The sequence below is a fragment of the Callospermophilus lateralis genome, chromosome 7 (assembly GCF_048772815.1).
Source record: "Callospermophilus lateralis isolate mCalLat2 chromosome 7, mCalLat2.hap1, whole genome shotgun sequence".
Classification (NCBI taxonomy): Eukaryota; Metazoa; Chordata; class Mammalia; order Rodentia; family Sciuridae; genus Callospermophilus; species Callospermophilus lateralis.
Window position 1 is genome coordinate 115222727 of NC_135311.1, and position 23976 is coordinate 115246702.

Here is a 23976-nt window from a genome sequence, read left to right on the forward strand (position 1 = left end):
TGTGAATTTATTGTTATTCAATAAATTCTGACACTGTGGAAAGACAAAAAAAAAAAAAAAGAAAGAAAGAAATTTACTCTGCCACTGACCTATTGTCTTGACTTTGAAAAGGATACTGGGAAGTCAGTGTCAATCCTGTCTTCAATAACATTCAGAAAATAGAATAAAAAAAATCCAAAAATCTGAAAGGTGATGCATTCTAATTTGATAGAATCTCACATTACAAAATAATTGGTGAAGCCCAAAGTGAAACAACAACTCAGTTAAGCAGATCTGTGGCAAAATTGGTAGCTTATGGGATGCAATCAAAAATTATTTTGTTGATGGCAGCTGTACATTTAATTGGTGTCCTACCAGACTATGGCTGCCCTGAAAGACTCTGCAATGGGGTAGAGGAAAGGACCCATCTTTATTGAAGCATTCGTTGTTACTCCAGGAGACTGATACTCATTCACTCAGTCAATGGTGAATGCCTAATGTAAAAAGGGCAGTTTCAGGTCTTGCGGACAGAGCAAGATCACAACAACCTCTTCATTCAGTTATCCCTGACTATTAGATTAAACCTCTAAATCCTTTACTTCTCACCTATTCCAAATGATACCTGGGTGGTAAACTGCAGAATGCTGTTCTCAAATTCCTTTAACTTAGAGGGTTCAAGGATGTAGAACATTTCCCCACATATTCTGCTAACATCTAAAATCTTAAGAGCTATGAAAGATCCAAGAGATCACTTTAGCCCAATTCTCGTTTTTCACATCAAGAAACAAGAGGTCCAGGAAAGCAAAGTGGCAATTTCACAAAATTACTAAAGTACTTCTTCTTCTTTTTTTTTTTTTAAGTAATACCTCTGGCTTTAAGAAGCACATTTGCATTAAAAAGCTTGTTATTCACACATCTTTATAATGCTTTTCCCCAATCTGCTTTGGCGAATTCTACCTAACCCATCTATCCATTTGAAGGGGAAAGGGAGGGTACAGTTAGCAACTGACATCTTACACACTTGGTTCTTTACATGCGTTATCTCATTTTATCCTTACAAACTTCAAAGGGTTCTGCCTTACTAAATGAGGAAATTTAAGGCTCAGAAAATATAATTTTCCCAAGTGGTTAAGAGCTATTCTACATCTCAAAGCTCACACTCGGGCCTCCACCTAACTGCTGACATCACTGATTAATAGGCAGTCTCTAAATTTAGGAAGGAGCAAGCCAGCTATCTATTTCAAAACCAGAATCACCCTTTCCTATTAATGGTCTTTTTTTAAAAAATGTAAATCAATAACTACTTACATCCCTATTATCCTTAGTCTTATCTGAATAAAAAATAAGAGTATCATTTATAAAGTTTTTTCACTAGGAAAAACTCAATAGAAAGTCTGGAAATTATAATTCTGGGTGGGGTGGGGCAAAAAAGAACAAAAGAAATGACTACCTGCCATTTCTCATTATCACAAAGTCTGTTATCACAAAGTCTGAGAACTCACCAATCTCATTTTATTCTCTAGACCCTCTCTGGCAACAAAATGAGTAACAATTACCTCATTTGAATTTAATCCACCAGTTGAAGTCAGAGGCATTTTCCCATGTAGCAATGTGCCAGGCACCTCTTTTATTCCAAATGCTGAAGGATCCAGGTCCTCCTTGATCCACATTCCAGTGGCAGAAGCCTCCCCCAGAACAGGAGTACCACCTTCTGCAATAGGCACTGAATCAGCGTGTACAGCACCTCTCAGGAAGGGTCCACTAGCGGGGGAAACTTCCTCTAGAGCAGGCACTGCAGCAGCTGGGGTGGCTAGCCCTTCTGGGGTGGACACACTAACAGCCTGAGTATCAGGCTCCTCTGGGGTGGTGAGCCCTGCAGGAGCCTGAGAGGCATGCTCCTCTGGGGTGGTGGGCCCTGCAGGAACCAGGGAGGCAGGCTCCTCTGGGGTGGGGGGCCCTGTAGGAGCCGGGGAAGAAGGCTCCTCTGGGGTGGTGGGACCTGCAGGAGCCAGAGAAGGAGGCTCCTCTGGGATGGTGGGCCCTGTAGGGGCTGGGGAGACAGGCTCCTCTGGGGTGGTGGGCCCTGCAGGAGTCGAAGAAGGCAGCTCCTCTGGGGTGGTGGGCCCTGCAGGAGCTGGGGAGACAGGCTCCTCTGGGGTGTCATTCTCTTTGACTGATACTACAGCAGTCCCCTCTGAGGAGGACACTGCAGCAATTGGAACAGACTCCTCAGGAACAGGCACTCTAAGAGCAGGAGCAGCAGCCACCTCTGGGCCTGAGACTTCAGCAGTTGTTGCAATTGTGACATCCTCCTCTAGGGTGACCATTAACACAACCGGGATGTTAGCCTCTGGAAAGGACACAATATCAGCAGCTATAGCAGTGCCCTCTGGGGTGGGCACTGTAGCATCAAGGGCATCTTCTACAGCAGGCACTGCAGCAGTTGGGGCAGGTCTCTGTAGGCTGGGTATCCATTCCTCTAAAACTGGTTCAGTATTACCAGCTTTGGTAACTTGTTCCTCTGCAAAGATATTCAGGAATGGATCTGAATCTCTCACTTCCATTTCTCCCTGTGATGACGCCACATTTGGCTTAGGCTTTACATCATTCAGAGTTTCCACTCCATCACTACCATGTCTCAGTTCTCCAGCAAGCAGGTGCAGACTCAGAATCTCTAACTCTGGGGACTTCCTCTGGAGATCCTGGAAGACCTGCTCTGGGAAATCTGTATGAAAATGTGCTGGGGCTCCATCCCCCCCAAACTTGGCTTGATAATCCAGCTCTTTTGCCTCACTAGCCTCATTACAAACTTTCTGTATGGACAATTCACAAGGGACTGCATTTTCTAAGGATGCCAGACTGTTATTTTCTTGGTTAATAGCTCCTTTCTCACTTTCCAAATGAATTTCATTTGTTAATAAATTTGAATCGTACAATAACACCTCTACTTTAGGTCCTGAGGTTACAACTGTTAGTTCATAGTTAGAAGCAAAACTGAGGGGTACACTCTCAATACACTCAACATTTTCCTCAGTTTGATTGCAGTCTACCTGGAACAAATTACCATCTTCTTTGGCTAGCTCAGAAGCAACAAAGCCTGATAGTTTTTGTTCATAAGAAGCCCTGTGATCAGAGATAAGCAATCCTCCTGGGTTCAGCTCTCTCAGTGATTCCAGATCAACTGGAGACTTAAATTCCTCCCCAGTCTTGGGGCTAAAAGGCACTTTTTCATACTCCTTGCTAACTGTGGAATTGTCCCTCATGATTTCAGGGTAGGCAACAAGTTCTCTAGCATTAGGCACCTGAGAAGAATCCAGGGCATTAAAATATTCACAATCCAATCCGGTACCATGATCCTTTACTCTTACATTTAAAAAGCCTAAATGTTGTTCTTTTTCTAAGGCAGCCCCTGGAAAATGACTAATTACAAGTGAATTTTCTGCATCCTGGGATGGGGCCAGCCCTTCAGAAGAGGCTTGATTCTGTGGCTCAACTACTCCTTCTTCACATAAACACCCCTTTTCAAGTTCAAGAAACATTTGCTCTGAATCTGTATCCGAGAGCTGCTCTGTATCTACAGGCCCAACAGTACATTCTAATTCTGAAACAAGATGCTCTAGCCCTTGAGCAGTTCCATTTTTCCTCTCAATAGCATCCTCACCTGCAGGAACACAACTGCAAACCAGGGGTGCATCCTCGGGCTTAGAAGCCAAATGTTCCCTAGCTATCTGTGGGTTATCAGAGTAACAAATCTGATCAAGAGGTAGGGAGACAAAAGTCCCCAAAGTGGCAGTTAAGCAACTGGCTCCATCCTCTACTACTGCTACCGTATTTGCTTGTTCTCTTTCTTCCAAAATATCTGCCAAGCTGTTCTCATCTGCCATTAGAAGAGCCTTTTCTCTCTCTGACAGTTTCTCTTCCTCCCACTCCTCCTCAGCCTCCATCATGATCCATCGTTCATCCTCCTCAAACTTTAGCTCAGACTCTGTTTTCTCTCTAAGACTGGGGGTAACGAGAATATGCAGTTCTGGATCCAACAGCTCTTCACTGAGGCAAGGTGAGAGAGGTGGTATTTCCACAGTACAGGCTGTGTCCCCAAGGGGGTGCTGTTTCTCACTGAAGCTTCCTGTAGCAGAACTTTTTGTGGCCCTGGGCCAGGTTGCACTTGAGAATCTGTGTTCCTGTGTTACATCTGTGTTACCACTTGCTGCTGCAGTTTCTGATTCTACAGGATGGAATTCCTGGGGAGAGCTCTCACTGTGGTGCTGGAATCTGAAGTCCTGGCAGTCTCCACTTAAGTTTTTCATATCTTGCACTCCTGGAATACCTGTAGATTTGGCCACATGTTCCAAAGTTAGTGACTCTGATTGAGGTTCCCTGTGGTCCAAATTACCAGAACTTCCTGTTAATGCAGAACTGGATTCTTTCTTCTCTTGCAAAGAAGGATTTGAAGTGCCAGCTTCTGAAACTTCACTGAGAGAAGCTTCCATTCTTTCTGCAAATTCTGGGAAGTTGGGAGGCATGAAGGACTTCCAAGATCTTCTGTTAACATTGTCTTTGCGCTCTGCATTTGGCCGCCGTCTGGGTGGCACAGGTGCTGACTTCTGTACGTCACTGCTTAGCTTTAATGCATCAAAGATTATTCTTTCATCCAGCTTTTTGCTTTCTGGTGCTCTCGATTCAAAAACATTAGCTGCTGCTCCTAATGTACCATTGCTGGATATGGTACTTCCTTCCATCTTCTCCATGGTGCTTTTTGAAGTCTGATTAAGCTTTGATCCCTGGTCAATCTGTTCATTTATCCTCATTGTATCATATATAGACCGCTGTGGAACATAGCAATCCTCTATATAGCCGTCCTCATCCTCCCCTTTCCCCAGGCAAGTGGGGTTGCGCCTTAAACAGTCTGGCCTGCTGAGTGGCTTACCCATACTTTTTCAATCAAGATGAATCATCAATCTTTCAAAAGTTTTTTCACAAGTTCCCCCAAAATGCATTTTACATGAGCTATAAATCCTTTTACATGCTCATACTCCAAACCACCAATTGCATCTGCCCTCAATAGAGACCTGGAGTCCCACTTTGAAACAATTCTGGATGAAGCTCTAAGACAAACAGCTTTTTCCTCATAAGCTAGCAGCCTCATAGTTGCAGACAGATAAATGTTATAATTTAATCAACAAAGTAATTCCTTGTATGGCTTCTGGTTTTACTTTTAAAAGAGCACTGCTCTTCTGAATTCAGTCAACAAAAATCATTTGATATTTACAAGTCTTATTCAATATATAGTTCCACTCACTTCTCACTGAAGAAGAGTTGGAAGCAGCAAATTTATACCGACTGTGTCCTTTAATAACAATGGCACTGCCTCTCTAGTCTTCAAGTATGGCCCAAGCTCCTAAGAATACTTTTCATTTTATCCTCCGTTTCAGCCCAGGAGAGTCCAGCTGGTCTGAATTAGCCATTCCGTCCTCCCTAGTTGGGGTGTTTGCATTTGAACTGGGCCGGTCGGAGGATATTCCTGCAACTTTAAACACAGGAAGTCCTTCATTCGGGGCCAGTTTGGGGCTTCCTGTCTCCAAAACATCATGGCATTGTTGTGGCTCCCAGGCCAGACCTGCGCTGTGGCCGCAAAACAAGGCGAGTGGAGCCGCGCGCCGGGCCTTTCTGAAGGCGGAGGCGGACAAGCTGCAGCCGCTAAGGGGCTGTCGGAGGGGCTAGCTCAGCACCGCCCGCTCCCCCGCGCAGTGCCGCGCGCCCCGAGGACCAGGGTCACCTCACCGCAGGCTGGCAGGTGGTTCCTGGCCGCGCCGGGCTCAGGTCCCAAGCTCAGGAAGTTAGTTTGTTCCTCCGGCAGCTGAGTCCCGTGTGCTGTGGGCGCCGCCTCCCCCGCCGCCGCCAGTCCTCAGCCCGCAGCCGCCGCGCCGTGGACTGCATGACAAGCAGCCGCCTCTATTCTCCGCCGCGCCGCCGGCCCTACTATCCTGCGGTCCTCCCCGCCCGCAGCTGTCACGGTCCCGGCATGCAAACTTCTGGCTGGGAACAAAAGGCTCCGTTCGGGCCGGACGGGTGGGGGCGAGCCCTCCTCCCTCGCGCAGCGCGGCCCGCTCGCTCGCAGCTTGCTGGAAGTGCTTGGCTGGCTGGTGGTTCTCCTCCCCCTTCCCGCGCCGCCGTCGCCGCTGCGCCGCGCCGCGCCGCCCCGCCCGGGCAGCCCCCCTGAAAGCCCGGGAGCGCGCGGCGCGGAAAGCCACAGGGAGGAGGGCGGGGGCGGGGCAGGGCGCGGAGGGGGCGGGGCCGGGTAAAAGGAGCGACTAGGAGGAGGATGGGAAGCGGCGGACCGGATTGGAGGCCGAGGAGCCAAGGGCTTCGGAGGAGTTCGGGCGAGGGACTCTGGGCACCAACCGCTCGGCTCCCGAAGCCCACGCCCACCGCGCCCCGGGGCCAAATAAGCCCCGCCCACCTGAGAGGGTGAGCTAGGAAAATCTCACCAGCGCGAGGATCTGCCGCGCCGCGCAAATCCCCTGACAAAGGAAAGCCCCGCCCTCCTCCTGCTGACCCGGCCCCCTACCGCCCCCGCCTCGTTCTGGTCAGACTCCCAGCAAGCCCAGGGGCGAACGAGCCCAGGACCCGTGCACCCGCCTCTCCCTAGCCAGCGGGTTCTGGCAAGGGGGCTACTTGGGGCCCCATCTGCCGTCAGGGTCGCGCCGCCTTCATCGCCCTCGGCTCCATATCTGCCGCCAAAGATATCCTTAGTCTTTACAATGTCACCTTTAGCGCGCCCCTTGCCGATCCAAAACCACTCCAGCTTCAAACCCAGCACATAACTGGTATCCCGAGGAATTCGGTCACGCTCAGAGACCAAGTTATTGGATAAACTATAGGCACACTCTACATCCCCACCCCGCCCTTCTCAGGTATATGGAGTCTTGATCCATTCCCCCACCAGGATTCTTGACCCACAAACCTGATGACTGTGGAAAATGGGATGCAGGAAGTGGTGGCAATGCCGGCAGCGGTGCTCCGTGCCCAAACACCTGGGCTCCTTATTGCTTAGCATCCAAAGAAACCTGAGCCTCCTTGGGGCCAGATGAAAAGCATGTGTCTGTATTTAAAGTGTTACAAAGGGCAACTCAGGAGACTGTCCACTAGTCTAAGAAGTGCAAAGCCCTGCTCCTTTTGTGATGGTCATTTTCTGATTTTACAAAAGAAAAAGAAAGTAAGTTTATTAAAATGTCTGAATCCCAGTTGGACACTGTGGTCAATATAGCTGGTGCAATTTATGGAAAAGTTACTTCTATCCTTTAAACAAACAGAAAATGAAGTCAGTAGTTGCTGTATGGAGATCAGTCAGTGAACCCCTGAGTTGAACCTTAGGCTCACTTGGGTAACCAAAGCAATCCTTGGCAAAAATGAGATGTAGGCTGAAGTTGATGATCAGAACTTGGTAAACCTTTCTTTGGCAAATGTTTCACCCTTTCTTACTTCAAAAGAGGCTGCTGATCAATTCTACCCCCTCAAATACAAAAGACTCTCCATCTGTAAACTGAAAGAGGGTGTGGGAGACAAGACTAGACTGTTTCTACAGCCTTCCTGTTTTAATATTCTTTAGTTTTAAAACTTTTAAAGGAGCTGCCCCAAATCCTGTGTCCTCTTGGTCCTAGACATTAGAACCCCTGTTCTATGAAGAAGAATATATATAATAGAAAGAACCAAGAATGCTTGACCTAGAGAAAGTTCCTTCTGGGAGGCGGGTAGACATGAAGTATCTGAAGGGCTGGTATGTGGGAGGAAGGAAATTTGTTCTGGATGTCTCTTTAAGCTGGCACACTAAGATCCAAGGGCAGATTTCAAGCCAACAGAGAGCCTTCTCACAGCTATTCAAAGAATAGGGTGTACCGGAAAGGGGTAACTTTCCTGACCTTGGAGGTGTTTGAGCAAAACTTCAAGCAATCACTTGGCAGAGATCTGGGGAAACAGACATACAAATCCTTTATAGTTTGTTCAGGATGAGTTTTAAAAGTTTCCTAATTTTAACATACCATGACCTTAAGTATTGATTAGTTTATAGATCTGATTCTTAACTGATCAGGGAATCTGGGTTTTAATTTTCTTTTAATTATTCAACACAACTGGAAAAACCCAGAGAAAGCAAGATCAATTTCACTAGCAAATCTCTGGCCAAATACATTCACTTAAGTGTTCAGATATCATAACAGACTAGCATGCCAGGGCTCCTCTGGTTGGAAGAATCTAAGGAATTCTGGCTCTGGACTAAGGGCGGGTGATTATTCTGTTACAAAGAATGATCTCGAGTGGAATCACAAACTTCATGGCCAGAAATTCCTTTCCTGTTTCCTTACTAAGTCAGGTGCCAATCAATTCAGACTTTTCTTAATTAATCCCTCCCCATACTTAGATCTACTTTATTCTGCCCCTCTCATCAATGTTCCATACAAATAAATAAATGGGGCATTCCAATAACTATTGAAGTTGAGATTCAAATTATCAGCTGTAATCATACTCTAATTAAGGTGCTAAGAAAATATTAGAGAACTTGGCACAATGACACATGCCTGTAATCCCAGCTACTTGGGAGGCTGAGGCAGGAGAATTGCAAGTTTAAGGGCACCTTGGCAACTTAGTGAGATCTTGCTCAAAATAAAAATAAAAAGGGATGAGAATGCAGTAGCTTACCCCTAAGTTTAATTCACAGCATCAGAAGAAAAAAAGAGAAAAACTCCCCCAAAGTTTAAACTCAGGCTGTTGAAAAGAGAAAGATGGATGTGTGTGTGTGTGTGTGTGTGTATCTCACTGCTTCCTCCTCCCAAACAAAGACAAAGAATGCTTTCTAAGTGCTTGTTTTGTTGTTGTTTTTTAATCATCAGTATGTGTTCAGAAAGAAATCAAGAGAGGAAGCACAAGGTCTCTTTCCTTTGGGTCCATCTTGTTTTTTTTATCTGTTTATAAGTTTCTCCTTAGTTTTAGAATGTGGAACTCTGCCAATAGGTATTTCAGTGACTGAAATAAATACCTTTACAGCTTTCAGCCTCTTGTTGCCCTGATAGTTACATCAAAAAAAGCATCTGTTCATTTCACATGCTGTGTGTAAACTTTTTAAAAGAGAAACACAGCTCCGGAGTATCTCTTTGGATGCTTTCCCCACCCCTGAAACCACAAGCATAAGCACTCAGCCAAATTTCAAATTAGTTTCTAGTTAGATGATAACTGAGCTCAAAGAATTCTCTACTCCTTTTGAAATTCCTAAGAACAGAATCTGGTGTCAGATTTTCCTTTAGTGAATCTAGAAGGAAAAAGAATCCTGGCACTTCTAGCTCCTTCCTATTTAAAGGCAATTGGGTGGAGTCTCCTCACACCCTATACACCTCCCTTTCCAAGTTTTGGACTTGGCACTTTGCCTTGGTCAGCTCCAGATCTGAACTGCCTGGCCTCAGGACAATCTAGAGACCCAACATCCACACCTCCTTAGATTCTAAAATGCCTTTTCATCCACCTTGATGGGGGCTTTGTCTTGGAGGATTTACTGCTGAATAGAGAAAAAAAATTGGATCGTATTCAATTTTAAAACTATAAAATGTCTTTCATCTTAGATAGACTTTGCAAACATTATTTAGTGGCAAGTAGAAACACCATAGTATTAGTCTGAACCTGTTAAACATCAGTTATTACTATACCTCTGGTATGTTTATTATTATAAAGATAGCTAAAGAGTGGCTCCATAGAGCAAAACAGCATGATGTGGGGTTTATTTTAAAGGGGTTTTGATGTTTTTTTTTTTTGTGCTCTCATGTATTCCCAAACCCATGAGAAAACTTTCCATACACTCTGCAGGAACTCTCATGACCCCTGTAAGCCCTTTCCTTCTTGTAGACTTTCCAAATGACTGTATGTCAATTCCTCTTTTAGATTAGTGGTTGCCAAGACAGTGGTGATGAAAAAGACATTGGGCTTAAAGGAAGGCCTAAAGGAAGGGTGAGAGGCAGGAAGGAAGGCTTCATGGAGGGAACCACATCTACCCATTAGGATTTCGATATACAGAGATGGTAAAGTCAGTGTTTCTAAAGTACAGTTTTAGAGGCAGGTATGGCATAGTCCCTAAAGAAGCAAATTCTAATTCAGTGTGGCATCAGTTGTGGGCATATGAAAGGGAAAAATAAGAGGTCATACTGGTAAGTAGCTAAAAGTCCTTTAACCAAGGCCTCTGAATGGCAAGCTGGGGAAATTATGTTTTATTCAGAAAACCATTACTACATCAAGATTTAGCTAATTGAAACTGATCAGCAGGTCATGACCAGGGGTGATGTGTGGGAAGTTTCCTAAGATTATGGAACAGGGTGTTCATTCAAATGCCATTTATCTCATTTTTAAAAACACACATCTTTAACTTAACAAATTAAGCTTTTAGGGTCTTAAACATATTAGGATAAATAACAGCTAGTGCAAATGAGCTGTGAAAGAAACTGTAGAGGCAGGTCTGGACTTTACAGCTGGACCAGATAGAAGGTAGAGGTTAGAGGAGAAATAAAAAATAAAGATAATACTAGGGCTTGGGCCATAGCTCAGTGATAGAGCTCTCATTTAGCATGTGTGAGACCCTGGGTTCGATCCTCAGCACCACATAAAAATAAATTCATAAAATGAAAGGTATTATGTCCATCTACGACTAAAAATTTTTTTTTAAAGATAATATTATAGTATTACTCTTGGGTAACTATGGGCATAGAAGTATTATAAAACAATAGCAAGGGGAAGAAATTATTTGAATTCAAGTGTAGAGCATCCAAAGACTTGTGTGGAGGTCTCCAGAAGGGATCCTTAGATAAGAGACTCTAGGATGGGCTAGAGACAAAGATGTGAAAGCCTTCCTTCATGTAACAGTGTGGGGCTGGCCATCTCAGAGGCTGAGTGTGGAGTGAGGAGAGATGGGCAGAATTTCAGGAAATACATATTTAATAGGAAGGAAGACAAACAAAAAGGAAAGCAGAGGAGCATCCAGAGAAGAGACAGGGAGAGAACCATGTCATGAAAGTAAAAGGACAGGATGATTTTAAGAAAGTGGAGATCAGTGATTTAGACCAGCCTCTAGACTTGGCAACTAGGAAGTCAAATGAATACTTTTAAGAGAACAGTTTCAGGTGGGTGTGGTGGTATACTCCTGCAATCCCAGCAACTCATGGAGGCTGAGGCAGTTCGATGGCAAGTTCAAAGCCAGGTTCAGCAGCAACAAGGCCCTAAGCAACTTAGCAAAAAATAAAAAAATAAAAAGGGCTGGAGCTCAGTGGTAGAGCGCTTGCCTAGCATATGTGAGGCACTGGGTTCAATCTTCAGCACCGCATAAAAATAAAATAAAGGTATTGTGTCCACCTACAACAACAACAAAAAAAGGGGGGGGGGCTGAAGGGCTGGGGATGTAGCTCAGTGGTTGAGTACTTGTGGGTTCAATCCCTGATACACCCCCTTCACTCTGCCAAAAATAAAACAAAAACAAAAACAGTTTCAGCACACTGATGGGTGCTGGGTCAGATGACCGAGTATTAAAGATAAGGAGTGAGTATTGGTCCTCCTTCTTGAGATTGTTCTTCTGGCTTCCATGAACCAGTGCTATCCCAAATCTACCTTTCTAACCAGTCTCTCTTTGGTCTCCTTGGGTCTTCTTTCTGTCCACTTGAAGCAAGTAATTAAGTTGTATACTTGATTCTTTTTTTCAATCAAAATTTTTTTTTATATTGGGGATTGAACCCAGGAGTGTTTCAGCCCTGAGTGACATCTCCAGTCCTTTTTATTTTGAGACAAGGTCTCAAATTGCTGAGGGTCTTGCTAAATGGTGGGGGCTAGTCTGGAACTTGTGATCCTCCTGCCTCAGCCTCCTAAGTAGCTGGTATTAAAAGCATGACCATCATGCTCAGCTTGTTCAACAAATATTTATTATCATAAATATGCCAGACACCACGGGAAAGAGTGATAAGCAAGACATGTTCAGGAGCCTACATGCTAGCCATGGAGACAGAGGTTCATTTCACTTTAATTGCATAAGTACTCTTAAAGAAAAGCCAACAGTACAAGACCATGAGTCAAGACGGCCAGACTTGGCTTGGAAGTTTAGGGGGCACTTTCCTGAGAAAACGATGATGTGGACATTCTGCTGGGACTCACAGTTTTTCTAATTTCAGGGTGGCATGGCTATCACAAAGTTGCTTGGCTATTTTCAAGGAACAAGGCTGAATCTTGGCTGATATTTAAGGAATAATGAATGCTGCAAGGGTGCATTAGAAAAGGAGTTAGAATCAAAAATACAGAGATTTTTAAAAACTTCTCATTGTATTACTAAAGCAATTCTTTTTTTTTTTAATGTTCACCTTTGACATTTTCTGTTTTTTTTTTTTTAAAGAGAGAGTGAGAGATGGGGAGAGAGAGAATTTCAACATTTTTTATTCTTTAGTTTTCGGCGGACACAACATCTTCGTTTGTATGTGGTGCTGAGGATCGAACCCGGGTCGCACGCATGTCAGGCGAGCGTGCTACCGCTTGAGCCACATCCTCAGCCCCCTAAAGCAATTCTTATCATTATTTACAGACAGATTTGAATTTGAAGAATTTGACTCATAACAGAGCTTATCTTTTGGAAATGAAAAAAATATAATAGATAATAAAGATATAAATGGTTCAATTGAATAGACACAATGAAATTCTGCAGGAGAAAACCTGAGTCCAATTTTTTTGAATTCTTATCCTGTCACTTGATTCATATATACATATAATCAAATATTAAAAACATGTATTTAAGCTGGGTACGGTGGTGCACGCCTGTAATCCCAGCAGCTCGGGAGGCTGAGACAGGAGGATCCAGGGTTCAAAGCCAGCCTTAGCCAAAGTGAGGCGCTAAGCAACTCAGTGAGACCCTGTCTCTAAATATAATACAAAAAGGACTTGGGATTTGGCTCAGTGGTCAAGTGCCTCTGAGTTCAATCCATGGTACCAAACAAAAACAAAACATGTATTTGTTCACACTGTAAATAATTGAAGAATAAAGATAAGATATTTCCGTAAAATATCTGAATCTGGTATGCAACTGGCAGGGAAATGAATTATATCTGTGTTTTTAAACTGATTCCTTCTGAAACTATGCTGATATTTCCCCCCTTACATCTCAATATTTTAATTAAAGACTAATTAAAATTAAAAGATATATTTCCTAAAGATGTTGATGTGGTAGTTGCCATTGTAATACAACAGAGGAAGATAACATGGTCTATGTAATTAGGCCAAGGACCCTGAGATCATTATAGCTGATCTGATGGGTAACTGAGTCTGTCTGGGCAAGTCACTGAGATGGTAATGTCTTCTGGTTAATTTTGGTTACTGATATGAAAATAATATTGATTTGTAGAGCACATAAGCCAAGGCCAAAATGGTCTCAGAAAAACTTGCTGGCTGTGGGATTCTGATAAGATGCATATAAGAATAAATTCGAATGAACAAGTGAACATGGACATATGTATGTATATGTGTATGTATGTTTTTGTATGTACATAAAAATATTTAAAGTTGTGTTATGGAGTAATGATCTAAACCTGATTATGCATTGCTACACTAGGGTCAGAAACAAGTCTTTTTTTTAAAAAATACTTTTTTAAAGTTGTCAATGGACCTTTATTTTATTTATTTATATGCGGTGCTGAGAACTGAAACTAGGGCCTCACACATGCTCGGCAAGCACTCTACCACTGAGCCACAACTCCAGTCCAGAAACAACTCTTAAACTTGTTCCTACAAATATGACTCAGAAAAGCTGTCTGACCATCCACTTGTTTTACTGCTGCCATAAACAAATTTTACTTTATCTTCATAATTTCCAATTTTCTAAGAAAAAGTGCTAATCTAATCTAGTACTGTGCTTTTGATCAAATCTTCTGAAGAATGATTGTCCCTAGGCACAAAAGGGGACGAGGGTTCTTATTAAAAAGATTTCACAGCCAGGTGTGGTAGCACACACCTGACCTGTAATCCCAATTCCTGGGGAGGCTAAGGTATAAGATCACAAGTTGTGGACAATATGGTCAGAACATGTCTTGAAATAAAAGGGCTGGGGCTATGGTTTAATGACAGAGCTCTTGCCTAGCATGTATAAGACCCTAGGTTCAATCCCTGGTACTGGGGGGCGGGGGGGAACAGAAATTTCACAAAACTCATTTGTATATTTGAATAAGCTTGTTTAAAAAAGGACATTTTCATTTAATGAACACCTAATAACTAATGCTTTTATCTATATAACTTCATTTAATTCTCACAAAACCCCTAAAGGTATGATTTAGCATTTAGAATCTTTCAGAGTCTGGCTTACTTCAAATGTATATGAGGTAGCAAATTTCTTTTGCTTTGTTTTTGCTGTGTTTGGGCTAATATTTGAAATGAGATTGTGTGCTCTTAACATATGCCAACTAGTAGTAGAGAAGAAATGAAGCTCTGAAGGAAAGATGGAGAGGTGAGGAAACTGGGCTAAGATGATAATTCCTTCAGGACACACAAGGAAACACCAACTCCTACAGAGTAGATAGAATTGGAATCAGAGCTTAATTCTTCAGATCAGGTGGCTCCTGCATTAATTTGGGGGAAGGATAAGCACTCACAGAAAGAAGGATGAATACATACAAAAGCTCAGGAAATTCACCTTGGTGATGACCCAAGTTATAGAAGGTACAGAATAATTTGTCTCTCTTTTTTTTCCCCTGTGGGAACCATGTGCATATATGTTGGCTGTCCTATCATACCAGCGCTCTGCTTTCCTAACAGAGGGTCCTTTGTTCCAAACAGCAAAGCTCAAAAGAGACAGTCTGATAAAAATCACACTGAGATCAGCACTCCCAGCTGGTGCAGGGGCTGATGCCATTCCACAACACACCCTACAGGAAGTTGCTTGAGATACACAGCTGACTGATTTCCACAGCAGGATCCTTGTGGCAGAGTGGGGTGGGGACTGGTCAAGCATGGAGGGAATTCTTCAGCCACTGACTCAAATTAGTTCACCAAGATCCGATTTTATCCAACAAATCTTTATAAGTCACTCTTGGAAGCAACACTATTTCTTAATTGATTTTTGGAAAGGGGGAGGAAAACCACAGAAGCTTCCCCAGGCAGCATTCTGGAACTCTTGTACTGGAAAAAAGGCAAAAATCTAATTTCCTATCTTTCTAGAAGTGGGTTGAATAAGTCTTTTACTGTTAAGGGGCTATCCGTATGTTGTAGCACCCACTGTGCAGTATGCAGCACCCACTAAATGCCAGCAGCAGCTTCTACATTTGTGACAATAAATAATGTCTCTGAACTAAATGTGGTAGAATGTCCCTCAAGGGGAAAACTGTCCTGGGTTAGAACCACTGGGATAGCATGAATTTTGGTACCTAATAGACCTTTCAATCCCAACTTAAACACTGACTTGCTAAATGGCTTGAAGAAGTTACTTTTACCTTTTCAAATCTCCCATTTAAAATGTCTGATTTACAACAGGATTACTAGAGGTCATTCAGACTCAGGTCTCTCTTGCAGCACTTAAATAACCACTACCTCTGTGATTCTTTGTGTATATTTCACATTGTTAACCAGAGACTGTCTGTAACCCAGCAACCATCCAAGGACTAGCACAGTAAGTGCTCAATAAGACAGATTAAAAGGAACATGGAATCCCTTCCTTCTAATCCCCACAAAGGGATCAATGAAACATCATCATGTAGCAATTTTCTCATCTCTGGGTAGCCCAAAGTTCTGAGAGATCCCCCTTTGGAATAGGAATTCTAGTTTGTGAGGGTCTGGGATTAAGAGTGTCCCATTAATCTTGCACAGCCAATACCAGAGACTCAGATTTGAAAAGCACCTGGTTGTGGCAGTTTTGTTTTTTAATTTTTTGGTACCAGGGATTGAACCCAGAGTCACTCAACCACTGAGCCACATTCCCAGCCCTTTTATTTTTTATTTTGAGATAAGGTCTTTCGAAGTTGCTTAGGGCCTCCTTAAACTGCTGAGACTGGTTTTGAACTTATGATCCTCCTGTCTCAGCCTCCCAAATCACTGGGATTACAGGTATGCACCACTGTGGCAAAGTCTTAAAGAAGGTGAGGAGGAAAACATTCTCTTTATAGCTACATTTTGAAACTAGGACAGCTGAGACTTGGGCAGGTCTTAGGAAACAAGACACAGCCATTTGGGGCAGTGATGCTTTGGTGCAATGTCCTGACTCAACTATCAGTGAGATTCACCTATTTCCTGGTAAAGTAGCCAACAGTAACAATCAAGGGCCTTCAGAGTAACTCATAACACTTCCCAAAGGCTCATGGCTTATAGCTCATACACTATCCAGTCAGCTTGAAAGTGCACAAGATCCTTATGACAGGGTCTTGCTATGTTGCTGAGATTGGACTTGAACTTCTGGCCTTATGTGATGCTTCTGCCTTAGCCTCACTAGAAGCTGGGACTATAGGCACATGCCATTGTACTTGGCTTTGTCGAGGTCAAACTAAGTTAGATCACTTACCAATCACTTCTAGATCCAGCAAGAAAGTCTAATCTGTGCTGATCTCAACCATGTCCATTAATCAAATACTCAGCAATCAATACAAGTTCTGCATAGGGTACACTGTAGTATTTTTCTGAAAACAGACTTTTCTTCCTTCCTGTACAAAATCATATGATGAATCTCAGTTGTGAATGCTAGGTGTTGATACTGTATGTGAAGGATTTCGGTAAACTCAAGTTAAACTGCTCATTTTCTTTGGTTGAGGATATATTGATTTGTTGCTTTAAAAATCTCCCTTTGCTGTAAAAATTTCCAGACAGATTTTTGTGAAATCTATCCATGCTTTCTTGACAACTTTCCATTTGATTTCACTACCTTCACTGTGGCGTGGACTTCTTTAAGATGATGTAATGGCTGCAAGTTTGGGATTTTCCTTGTGATGCTTACATTTAAAATACCAAGTGGCAATACTTTAAAAGGGAGCTGGAAAAGGTTCAATTTGAAGGAAAAACTTAAAGGCCTCAAAGACTCCTTTGCTTTCTCCCCAGGCAGTTGGTATGATGGGGGTGGAGAAGATTATTACAGAGCATTGGAATTCTTTGGGGGGGTGGGGTGGGGGTTCACATAAGGGTTATAAATATCAGTGGCCAAACTGGGTTGGCTGCAGAGAACAACTGACATACTATCGCCTCCCCTTAAAGGCACAGAACAAGGGAGCTCCTTGAAATATTTCCACAAAGGAAGTTCCTCTTCTCTTTAGAAGTTCCTCTTCTCTTTCTCATCAGCCAAACACCTCCATCAACAACTGTACACAAATTTCACATGCCAGGGAAAGTGACTAGAGCTTTTTGAGCCAGACACAGATTAGCACCAGTAAAAATAAAGAATCCAGTGGCTAAAGGAAGGTTGACTTAGAGGCAGTTCTTACTATAGAGTCACAATCAGATTTTGGGAAGACTGCTTGCTATATAAATATTTAATTTAATCAAGTAGTACCCATTCTAACTGAATCCTATATGTTCCATACATAAGTGGCAATTTTCTTCCAGGGCAGTGGTTCTTAGAAGGGCGATTCTGCCTTCCAGGGGACATTTGACAATGTCTGAAGACATTTTTTGGTTGTCACAACTGGGAAGTTACTATTTCTAGTAGTTACAGGTCAGAGATATTATTAAATATCCATGCACAAAAGAGTCCTCTAAAAAAAAAACAAAAACCCAGTCCAAAATCTCATAATGCTGAAGTTGAGAAAGCCTGTTGTAGGCTATTTTCTTTACTTCCTTGGATCTTAGTTTCTATTGAAGTAGCCTTATTTAAGGAAGAGAAAGAAAGAAAGGAAGGAAGAAGGAAGGAAGGAAGGATGGATGGAAGGAAGGAAGGAAGGAAGAGGGAAAGATGGGGGGAAAGGGAGGAAGGGAGGGAAGAAGGAAGGGGCAGGCCAAAGGGTCAGCACAAGGCAGGGGAACAGGGCAAAGGGTACCTACTTATCTTGGCTGCTATAAATCCAGGGATACCTAAGCCTGCAAGTGATAAGCCATACTAAGTTTGAGTTTCTTTCTCTCCTGGGGCAAGTAGATAATGCTGACCTCATTTGCTTTATCTTTTAGTGACTTGCTCCAAGGCAGGTGTACTAATTGGCAAAACCATAGATGGGCTGATACTGCCTTTGTAATCATTTGAAAGGAAGGGGCAAGTACCTCCATACCAATTGGCAGTCTTTCTACTACATAATGGGCCCTGTCTTCCAAGGGTTTTTCAAATGTGCTTACAGGAGCACCTAAGTTTGCTAACCCTGAGGCAAAAAATTAAATGAAAAAAAAAAAAATTTTTTTTTTGTACCAAGAATTAAACCCAGGGTTGCTTAACCACTGAACCCTTTTAATTTCCCCAACCTTTTAAATTTTTTTTTCTTTTCTTTTATATAATACACACACACACACACACACACACATATATATATATATTTTTAAAGTCATCCATGGACCTTTATTTTATTTATTTATATGTGGTGCTGAGAATTGAACCCAGGGCCTCACACATGCTAGGCAAGCGCTTTACCACTGAGCTACAACCCCAGCCCTTCCTTCCTTCCTTCCTTCATTAATTTTTTTGAGACAGAGTTTCACTAAGTTGCTTAGGGCCTTGCTAAATTGCTGAGGCTGGCTTTGAATTTATAATCCTCATGCCTCAGCCTCCCCAGTTGCTGGGATTACAGGTGTGTGCCACCATGCCCAGCTAAATTAAGAGACTTTAAAAATAATTTATTTTATTAATCTTATTTAAAAGATTAATTTAAAATTAATTTAGCTTATTTAAAAGCTAAATTTAAAGACTTTAAAAATAATTTATTTAATTAATCTTATTTTTCAGTATACTGGACATTGAACTCAGCACCTCATGCTCTGAGCTACATCTCTAGCCCTTTTTGAGACAAGATTCACTAAATTTCACAGAGGCAAGCCTTGACTTGAGATCCTACTGCCTTAGCCTCCCAAGTAGCTAGGATTAAAGATATTTGCCAACATACCCAGCTTAGGGACTTTTCTTGTTCTGGTCTCAGACTAGGATATCTAGCTCCCCCAGATAAAAGCTGCAGTGTATTGAGTCCCTGGCTTTGAGCTCTGCTGGCCTGAATTAGGAGTGGAATAGTCCAAGGGAAGCCTACTACCACACCTATATCCCAGCAGCCCAATTCATCCATGTTTCTCTCTTTTTTCTTTTCTTTCTTGTGACTCCCCTCCTCCACCTCCCCTGCCCTTCTTTCTTTTAAATGAACCCAGGGTCGCTGTACCACTGAGCTACATTCTAGGCCCTTTATAAAAAATTTTATTTTGAAACAGGATCTCACTAAATTCCCCAAGTTGGCCTGGAACTTGTCATTTTCCTGCCTTAGCATCCCCAGTAGCTGGGATTACAGGAAAGTGCCACCACATGCCAGGCTTCTTGATGCTGCTTGACAATATGATGCTAAAAGTACCACCCACATCCTTTCTGACTAAGAAGTCAACATGGTTCCCGTGGAGAAGCAGAGGTGCAAGGGAGGGAAAGAGTTAAGACTCTTTTTAATTTTTTAGTTGTTGATGGACACAATATCTTTATTTTTATGTGGTGCCAAGAATCGAACCCAGTGCCTCACACATGCAAGGCAAGCACTCTATCACTGAGCTACATACAACCTCTGCCCAATCTCAATTCTTTTTTTTTTTTAATATTTATTTTTTTTTTTAGTTATCGGCAGACACAACATCTTTGTTGGTATGTGGTGCTGAGGATCGAACCCAGGCCGCACGCATGCCAGACGAGCGCACTACCGCTTGAGCCACATCCCCAGCCCTAATCTCAATTCTTAACAAGTAAAATCTACCCAGGGAATTTCAGAATGAGGAAAGCCTCTAGCTATTGTAAGAACTAATAGATTTCTTTCTACCCTTCCCACTAATGTCATACTGGGGGAATTCTTTTGCTCAAGCTTCAGTGATGTAAGGGTCCCTCCTTTCTTGTTAGTCTCCTGTTAGGCACATACAATTTGATTTCCTAAATAATCAGAGACTCATTTAGGAAATGGAATTTCCTAAAGAGATTATTTAGTCTTTTCTTCCAATTTTCTGAATACATGCTACTTACTCTCCTTATGATTTCTGGAAAGGCTTTTTCCTTTCTACGTTCAACTGAGAACTGAACCCAGTAAAGGCCCTAACTCAGGAAGATTGAGGTCTTTGCCTTCTTAGAGTGGAAAGAACTCTTTCTCATTCCCATCTGAGAGGTTCTATTGCTTGATCAGATTCTATAAATTATTCAGAGGAACCAAGGGAAAGCCTTTCCTAGGAATGACTTTTAGTTTTCCTGTGTTCACTTAAGGAGGAAAAATTTTTTTCCCATAGACTAAATGCAGCTGCATGGATTTATCAGCTCTATTGCACAGCTCCAAGCAAGCCTGGAAGTTCTCCACAGATCTGACTAGTCCTTCTGTTTTGACCATTCCCAGTGGAGTTAGCCAGGTCAAAGCAGAGCCTGTGTTTCTGTCTCACATATCCATATCCTCTTCCCTTATGCAGATTCTTGTGTTGAGAGTATGATCCCATTGAGGAGGAGGAGGAGGAGAAGAGCTGAAAACTTAATGTTGTTTTTAAATATTTATTGTCATTTTTTAGGGGGATGGTTCTTGAATCCAAAAGAAGAGTCATGAGTCTGGTCTACTGCTGGACTACAGCACGTTAACCCAGGAACTCAACGTTCACAACATGAAAATGACTCAGTCCTCAGAATGGGTCCAAGACCTTCCCTTTTTATAGCCTCTAGGGGTCTGTGGAACTGACACAGTTTTCCCCTCTCATTGTTTTTACTTCCCATGAGTTCAGCAGATCAGCCAGGAATATGCTCCTCCCCTCCAGACCAAAGACCTTTGCTGGGAGGAGGCAAAAACTTCACCAAACTTTTGACCTCCCTAAAGGTAGACTGGTAAAACAGAACTTCTGATTTGCACATCAGCTCTTGGAAGGATACTGATTTTTTTAAACCCCTTTATTTTATTTATTCATTTTTATGTGGTGCTGAGGATGGAACCCAATGCCTTGCACATGCTAGGTAGCGCTCTACCACTGAGCCCCCTAATCATTTAATAGTAACTAGCTATTGACTTAATGATGGGTCATAACAGGGTTGTCAACACCAGTCTACTGCACACTCTGCCAGTGCCTGGCTGACTGGTCCCAGCATTCATATCCATGGTATTCATGGTAGGAGGCTTATTCTTAGAAACCAATGAACTGAGTTGGCTGTGACAAGCAACTAAGCAGCTATTGAGCTCCTGAGCACCAGGAGGTCTACCTCATAGTTAACAAAATTTCAACAGCCTTATTTACTTCATTTTCTAGCTCACTAATTATTAGAAAAGAGGGGATAGACTGCTACAGGCAGACCCAGTAATGGCAGAGCAAAGCAATAGCAGTAATATACTTGGTATCATTGGGGCAATGGTTCCAGGATCCTCTGTGCCCCCAGATACCAAATCCATGTGTGCTCAGGTTCCTTATATAAAATGAATAGTAATTGCATCTTCCTATAGCTGTAAATCATCTCTGGATGATTACTATAATACCTAATACAAAGAAAATGCTATGCAAATTGTTATACAATATTGTTTTAAAATTTGTATTATTTAACTCTGTATTATTTTGCATTGCTATTTTTTATTATTTCCCCCCATCTGAAATATTTTTAATACATGATTGGTTGAACGTGCAGATGCACAGAGCCAACTGTAATACTTGCCATCATGGGAAAAAATACTTTACTCTTGGTTTCTAAGAATAAGTCTGGGGGGAAAAAAACAGAAATTACCTCCTCACTATGCACCTGTACGTATAGCCAATCTGACCAGTTCAACACTGCAGAGGCCCCAAACAAGCACTTCAACATAGTTCTCAAACTGCACAGCAATTTAGAAACACAAAGCAGCCCCAAACCTCTCTAATAGCCTTGAGAATATGTTCATAGGGGAGAACTGCACAATATTTTTAACATTAACTTGTACTTATTAAGAAAAACTTATATACAATACAGTATTAAGAAAATTAGTCAAACAAAATTTAAAATAATTTCTACATAAATTAGAATCTGGTTAAATGAGACTATTTTTGAACCTATAGGGATAAGCTTCAGTTGTCTAAAAAATTTATTTAGTTGATTAGACCATTAATTCCAGTAACCCAGTTCCAGGTCAACTGGATAACAGACACATATCTGCAGAAGAGTCCCTGCTCTCCAGGAGCTTACAGCAGAAAAGGAAAGAAAAGCATGCAAGATGATGACAGAGGGAAGGCCACACTGCTACCAGAGAAGAGGTGTGGGTGTTTTGAAAAGGAACAAGCATTGCCTTATGGGCTTGAATTTTATCTATTTATTCTTTCTTATCAGGGTGCTCCAAGAAATCAAATAGGATGACTTCTGTTGCTTCAAACTGTACTATCTCCAAATTGATAAGGGGGCCTTCAACTAGTGTCCCATTTTCATACAGAATGTCCCTTAAGCTCCTAGTGGGGCCTTTGTGAAACAGTCACCTTTTTGCACTTCAATTTTGTCTACAAAGTCCCTTCCAGGAAACATGTGGCTCAGCCCTGATGTCAACATCCCCTCTTTATATATTCTAAAAGGAAAGAATTCTAGCCAAGCACAGTGGCTGTATATCCAGCAACTTTGGAGGCTGGGCCAGGAGGATCATGAGTTCAAAACCAGCCTCACCAACTTAGTGAGGTCCTAAGCAACTTAGCAGGACCCTGTTTCAAAATAAAAAGGGCTGGGGATGTGGCTCAGGGGTTAAGCTGCTGGAACAAACTGTTGAGAGTATCCTTTCTAAATCTATTCCATGTACCATGAAAGACACAGTGGCTGAGTGAGACATTTTTAGGTATTAATAACAAAGAAAACTCTTGGGCAAAAGGCTCAAGGGTTGCCCTGTGCTGTGGTGCCTGCCTGTAATCCCAGTGGCTCGGGAGGCTGAGATAGTAAGGTTTTGAGTTCAAAGCCAGCTTCAGCAATGGTGAGGTGCTAAGCAACTCAGTGAGACCATGTCTCTAAATAAAATACAAAATAGGGCTGGGGATGTGGCTCAGTTGGTTGAGTGCCCCCGAGTTCGATTCCTGGTACAAAAAAAAAAAAAAAAAAAAAAAAAAGGGCTTAAGAGTTATTAGTCTAGACGGGCAGGCCCTTAGCCAGCAGATCAACACTTTGGGGTCCAGCTGTCTAATCACTGTGCTTTATTTATTTGTTTATTGATTTAGCGGTACTGGAGATTAAACCCAGGGGGACTCTTCACACTGAGTTACATCCCCAGCCCTTTTTATTTTTTAGTAGGGTCTCACTAAGCTGCCAAGGCTAACCAAACCTGTGATCCCCTGCTTTAACCTCCTCAATAGCTGGGATTACATTTGTGTGCTACTGAGCCTGACCTGTTGTTTAAATTTAAATCTCAGGGCTAGAAATTTTGACTCAGGTAAAGAACTAAAATATTTCTGTGATTAAGGTAGTATTTCTCAAACCTCCTACAGGCAAAGAACGTGTACTCTTGAGGAGCCTGAGCTATATTTTTAAGCTGCTTTCTGTTAAATGGGAAATTTCTTTGAAGTGTCACATCTCATTCACTTCAATTCATGAGAATTTTACATCTTATTCCAGAATACATCAATAATTTCCCCTGAAATCTGTGTAAAATCAACACTTCAGAAAATGAGCCCTTGTCCATCTTATGGTTTCTCATAGCTCAATTTGAAAAATAGGTACCAGAAGATACCTTCACTGCAGTTACCAAAACAATTAATTTGGCATCTCAAGAACTCCTAAGAGGAGATTCTTAGCATAAGAATTAAGACTTATGTATTTCTTTCTATATCCTTACTTTGTTATAAAAACTGAAATAAACCACAATAGAAACATGTTCAAAACAGTCTCCATAGAAGTCCAAGAGACTGTTCAGT

General features: G+C 42.3%; 2 protein-coding genes across 5 annotated transcripts in view; one reads left to right on the forward strand and one right to left on the reverse strand.

Moving 5' to 3' along the window:
* Positions 1-23976, forward strand: part of Pabpc4 (poly(A) binding protein cytoplasmic 4) — a 193672-nt gene that overhangs the window by 130680 nt on the left and 39016 nt on the right. The gene's annotated exons all lie outside the window — the stretch shown is intronic.
* The window catches only part of Macf1 (microtubule actin crosslinking factor 1), a 221715-nt gene that overhangs the window by 65178 nt on the left and 132561 nt on the right, over positions 1-23976 (reverse strand). The window contains exon 1 of one of the 4 annotated variants that reach the window (XM_076860682.2): positions 1536-6158. The exons of the other annotated variants lie outside the window; for them this stretch is intronic. Coding sequence (XP_076716797.2) covers positions 1536-4910 — 3375 coding nt within the window. The 5' untranslated portion in view covers positions 4911-6158. Of the gene's footprint in view, positions 1-1535; positions 6159-23976 lie in introns of those variants that run through there. 4 annotated transcript variants of the gene reach the window in all.